This window comes from Echinops telfairi, unplaced genomic scaffold, assembly GCF_000313985.2.
Source record: "Echinops telfairi isolate 266 unplaced genomic scaffold, ASM31398v2 ScPeMD7_1;HRSCAF=3_0, whole genome shotgun sequence".
NCBI classification, from domain to species: domain Eukaryota; kingdom Metazoa; phylum Chordata; class Mammalia; order Afrosoricida; family Tenrecidae; genus Echinops; species Echinops telfairi.
In genome coordinates, this window is record NW_022103896.1 from 71,543,497 (window position 1) to 71,549,253 (window position 5,757).

At 40.4% G+C, this 5,757-nt stretch overlaps 1 protein-coding gene across 1 annotated transcript in view; it reads right to left on the reverse strand.

Annotated features, from left to right (window-relative positions):
• CUNH8orf34 (chromosome unknown C8orf34 homolog) overlaps window positions 1–5,757 on the reverse strand; it is a 371,243-nt gene that overhangs the window by 271,247 nt on the left and 94,239 nt on the right. The window contains exon 4 of the mRNA XM_045286330.1: window positions 2,545–2,673. Within this exon, the coding sequence (XP_045142265.1) occupies window positions 2,545–2,673 (129 nt within the window). The remainder of the gene's footprint in view (window positions 1–2,544; window positions 2,674–5,757) is intronic.

Genomic DNA, 5,757 nt, shown 5'->3' on the forward strand with positions numbered 1-5,757 from the left:
TGAGCAGTGCTGTTAGAGATCTGAAGATGTTATAGGTACAAAGAAATAAAAGTAATATTACTAATAATATTTAAGGTAGCCTTCAAAATCCAGTTCCATGCATATAATCATCAACAACTCCAGAGAGCAGCAGTGAGTCTTGGGAAACATCAATCCCTGGATACACCCACCAGTCAGGGGGCCTTGAGGTCATCAACATTGCTATCCTAGGTGGGCTTGAACTGATCAGGTGAACCCCTTACAAGAAGGTGACCACAAGAGAGACACTCATTTGTTGGTCTCAAAGAGGAAATGGGAAACTCTCACATTGTGAAAGCCCCCAATAAGAATATGAGCATGTCTTCCAGAAGAGGAGAGCGACCCCCAGGCCAAAGTCAGCAAGAAAACAGGGTCATCATAGCTATGCTTACGTGAAACTGGATTTGCCTAACAACACATGAATGGGCTGGATGAATTCTCAGATGAATGAACACACGCGCGCGCACGCACCCACACGCACACACACTCATATAAACTCTGCCAAGGACATTTAATAATAATTTTTTATAAATTTTTATATATATATAAAAATGTTAATATGTAACACTAAGGTATTACACATAAATGAAAATATACACATACTGAATTATTTATTTCTTCCAAAATGCACCAAATAACACTGCTTCACTTTGATACAAATCATGGAACGTGAAAAGCTGTGGTATCTGAAAACACATATAGATCCTAAAATCTAGCTGGCTTTCTGCTCCCATAAAGATTTCGAGTATTGGAAACTCACAGGAGAAGTTCTACTCCATCCTATAGGGTCAATTGCCTTGATGGCAGTGAGTTAAGTGAGAATTTTTCCAGTGTCCTAGAACTGTGTATATTAGTACTTTCTCATGTCCGTGGCATCAGAAGAAAATTTCAATGCGTTCTTGGCATCAATATGTTTCCAAAATGCCTAATTTTTAAAGTTGGGAAATATTTAAGAACTAGAGAAAGATGGGAATAATGTGAACCAACAAATAAACCAACAGAGTAGATACGTATGTCTCTGCATGTTCAACATCCTTATTTGCAAACTATCATGACAATAACATTTATTTAAATGTGTTTTTAAATAAATATTTTTAAAACTTCACATCAACCAAAGCAGGCTCGATATTGTCTTTTTGTTTGCAACATGTGAAAACTGGGGACCACGAAGATTAAATAATTTGGCTAAAGTCATTCATCTCTAACAGAAGCCCTCAGCGTCTAGGCCTGTGGTAGTTAGGGATTACATCCACTAACCCTGCTTGTTAGGGGGGGGTAGCACACCCATCCATCGCGTCACAGACAGATGACAACTCATTGACGTCAAAAGCCTTTTGAATAAGAGCAACACAAACACAGACAATCTCACTCTCCGTCACTCTGCCTTCCTGCTTGCCAGGACTCTGACGCTGACACAGAGCTGTCAGTGCTCTACCCGGTTTCCACTAACATTGGATCTACAAGACTGCACCCACTGACCGGTTCCCTCCCTGCTTATTTTTCTGCATCACCAGCCAGCAGTTACATGAGGCTGAAGAGGGACCTGTGGACTAGCATTGGACTACGTATATGAGCTGGACAGGGCTGGGTTGCCTTTGGGATACAGGAGGAAGCATTTTTGCTTAGATGGCATGGAGTTCATTTTAATGGCCATGGAACAATTTGGAGAGGAAGATCAATAATGATTGCAACAACATGAAGAATATCATCAATGGCACTGAATTATACATGCAGAAGTCGGTGGAATGGAGAATGATTTGTTCTGTAGATTACTGAAGAAGAAAAAAAACCAATTACCTGAATAATGATGAGTACGAGGAAAAAGAAAATGTTCCAAAATTATTGTGGTAAAGTTTACAACTCTTCCTGATGAGATTGAACTACTGAATTGTATGATATTTGGATAAAGAACCAATAAAATTGCTAAACAAAGGAAGTCATAGTGAAAAAGAAGTGAAATAAAACTCTTTCTTAAACATCGATGAGTGTCACTGGATTTTTTTCTTCAGACAACCCTGCCTAACACAGGGCCATTAGAGGTTGTAGGTTTTTCTGTTTTGTGTTTCATTAAGGGATGCCATAAAGTACTGTGCCAGGTCCTGAAGGGAGGCTGAGAATAAAGAGCCCTAGTTACGACCCTTCAGAAGTTGAGCGGCATCAAGAACTAGTGAAGGCAATAGATACATGTATTAAACATTATTACAAAACAAGTAAACTAAAACGTGTTTGTTCAAGAGAGAAAAACTCACAAAATACCATGAACACATATGACTGGGTACGGAGACCACGTTGCAGAGGATGGAGTCAAACAGCTTCGACTGCTCAGTATCAGCAGTCTCTCGACTAGCCTGCACAATACGCATGATCAGTCTTCATTTGAAGTCACAAAGTCCGGCCTTAGAACTCCTCAGCCGTTCACAGCGTGATAAGAAAGATGTTGGAAATGGATTCCCGGAAGTAATAATGAATATGTCTGCCTTTAGTATTGGTCAGGAATTTCCATTAGGTTCAAGCCAATGAACTTACTTCGAGAGAGATTCTCAAGGGCTTTTCCCAGCTTCTTGCTCTCTTGAAGGATGTGGTTCAATTCATCGAAATCACGGCCTTCTGGTTTACTCCGCCAGTTCCATTTAGGATGCTCTACAGATACAGGCACTACATAAAAAAGAAGGATATTTCATAAGCATGCTAACTAAGGATATAAACTTAATATTAACCAATATGTATAAGATTCTACCAAGACCAATGTGCAGGATGAAATATGTTTTACCTAAAGATCGCTTTCCTGAGAGCAAACCAAGGAGAGCTATAATATCAAGTTTGAAAGGGGCAGTTTAGCTGAAAATGGAAAGGAAATGCAATGGGGTTTACAGAAAGAAGGACACAGGTATTGATTTGAATTTTGTCATTTCTGTACTTTAAGGGAAAAAGCACACAGGCAAAGTATAAAGTGACTGGCATTAAAAAAATTACTAACTTCATCGGAAATTAAAAACTATTTTAAGAGATTTTGTTATAACTTCCGAAAACAAAAATGACTGAATACAGTTGAGGTAGTTAGTTGATTGTGCCAACCTGGCCGATAAACACATATGGGGTTAGTTGAAGGTAGAGGGACAAATGGCTCAGTGAGCCTTGCCTTTCGACTTCTCGGGTCTCTTACTTTGTGATGGTCGGACCAGGGTGCAGCTGCCTTAGCCAGTTCCCTCCTTTAGCTGCAAGGCTCACTTCTTGCAAAACATCCCTGAGGAGAAGCCACATGGACCTACCCCGATGCAGCCCTGGGCGCTGAAGCAGCCATGTGGAGACCCCTACCAGCACTGAGATGCTTACACATTCACTGACTTGGCTTTCCTCCTGCAGTCTGCATCATTGCATGTGTTTTGTGAGATGGAGGAGGACTTTGTGGATTAGTGTCGGACATATAGACATATGGGTTAATGTTGGACTTGTGGGCTTGGGCAGCACTGGGTTAGGATGTTTTCTTGATGCGCACTTAACCTTTATATAAAACTCTCTCTTCTACATGAGTTTCTGTCGATTTGTTTCTCTAAAGTACCCAGACTAAAACAACAGTATACCACTGCTTATGCCAAATTCTCACTAAAATTACACTATAGTGAAGTAATACTTTTATCTCTTAAAACTTATATGACTAAGAAGAGAAGGCTTGACTCAAGAGGAAATACCAGCATGTTTGGGGAAGGGAAAGAATGCAGGGACACAGCGTAACTAGATTAAACAAGGTGGAGATAAAATTACCATTGAGTCAGTTGTAGTTCTTAAGACCTACATGGGGCCTTTGAGACTGTACAGTTTTAGGGGAGCGGAGAGCCTTATCTTTTCTTGAGGCCTGCTTGGTAGGTTTGAACCATGATATGATCCAACACTGACCCGACAGTCTGAAATCTAAATTCCAAAAAAGAGAGATAGCCAAAAAAAAGAGAAGAACGTCTATAACATTTAAACAATATGGCTTCAATTCAGGAGACACAATATCAAAGTAACAATAATATAAAGAGCCTCTCAACTATTTTTTCCTTTCCTTTTGTTTTGTAATGCCTTCAAGGTGGATGCAGGGCCAGAGCCTGTCAACGTAGGGCTGCCTCTGGAAGGTGAAGAACTGATTTATGTTTCCTATTAAATGAGTCCATTGAAAATCCAGCACAATTCATGGTATCACAGCATTTTAACAGTCATGATAAGAAAATATCTTAATAGCGTCCAGGATGAAATATAGAAAATAAAATGTCCAGACTTCTTATCCACAATACTGGCCTTAAAAAACAGGAAAGTAATTGTTCCAAAATTCCAACTGCATACCATTTCTTAGAATTTTATACCCAGGCAAAAAAAACAGTCAGGATCCTTGGAAGGACTGAAAACCATATTTCTCCAGCCATATTTTCCAGAAAGCTCTATGGGGTGAATGGAACAATCTAGGAATCAGGTGATCCATAAGATCACCTGAGAAAGGCAAAAGGAATCTCCAAAATGATAGTGAAGAATGATCTCAAGAGACAGCTGAGAACACCCAGGAATCAGCACGGGAACAAGGGGCGAGAGCTGCAGGCAGGAGCACAGATGTCGGGTTCACACTGAGAAGCTTTAAAGCTCAGTGGTATGGTGTAGGGAAGTATGAGAAGCCCTGGTGGTGAAGTGGTTAAGCGTTGCACTATTAACTGCAAGGTCAGCAGTTCTAAACCCCCAGCCCCTCCGCAGAAGAAGATGGAGACCTTCCACTCAGATGAAGTTCCAGTCTCGGACACCCCACGGGCAGCTCTACCCCGTCCTATGGCATTGCTGAGTCAGAAGCATTCAGTGGCAGTGAGACTGAGGAGACAAAGGAAGTATCAATTTCCTGCACACACAAACAATACTGGAATATATCATGGCTCACCTTTGAAATATGCTCATGAATAGTATCATAATAATCTCAACCCAAAGGATAAACTCAACCAACATTTGAAATAATGGCATTACTGACTGAACTGTGAGCAGCGGGAATGGAGAATCTATGCAAGCACCATGTACAGAAGGTCAAGAGAGAGGCCTCTGAGAACCTGGACAGTACTCCGAGCTTTGCGGGTACTTTGAAATATTTATCAAGACAGATAGGCTTATGTACCAGAAGAAACATCCAAAGGAGTATAAAGCAATTCTCCTTCAGGAGTAGAAAGAGATAGGACGAGATTGCTACTTTATAATGCTACTTTAATTTTTGTCCACATATATTATTGTTTGGATAAAAACTAAATAGTGATTTTTACAACATTTATATGGTAAGGCTATAAGAGATGTAGCCTCAGACTGAAGGGCATCTCTGTGAAACCTGTTCTGAAAAGCAATCTATCTTTACCTCTTACAGTAAAACATGCACTGCTACTGTGGCCCAGCCACCTTATGTCTGGAAAAGCCATCGAGAAGAAATAAAACCATTGACTAAAGTGGACATGCACAATTACTTTTATTTTAGTAGAAAGCAGAAGATGTTCATTTGTTTCTTTCAGTAAATAAACTGTGATGGCAAAGCCCCCGAAGGACCTACGTATCCTTCAGCTACCGAGCTATGTGTACAGTTTCACCAAGCAAATCAGCCCAAAACGCCATCCGTATCAATGTATGCCAAGGAAACATGGGGAAAAATACACACTATTTCTAGGACAGTCTCTGAGGAGTGCAAATAGTTAACGTCACGCAGTGGATAACTAAAGTTTAGAAGATTGAGTCTGCCCAGAG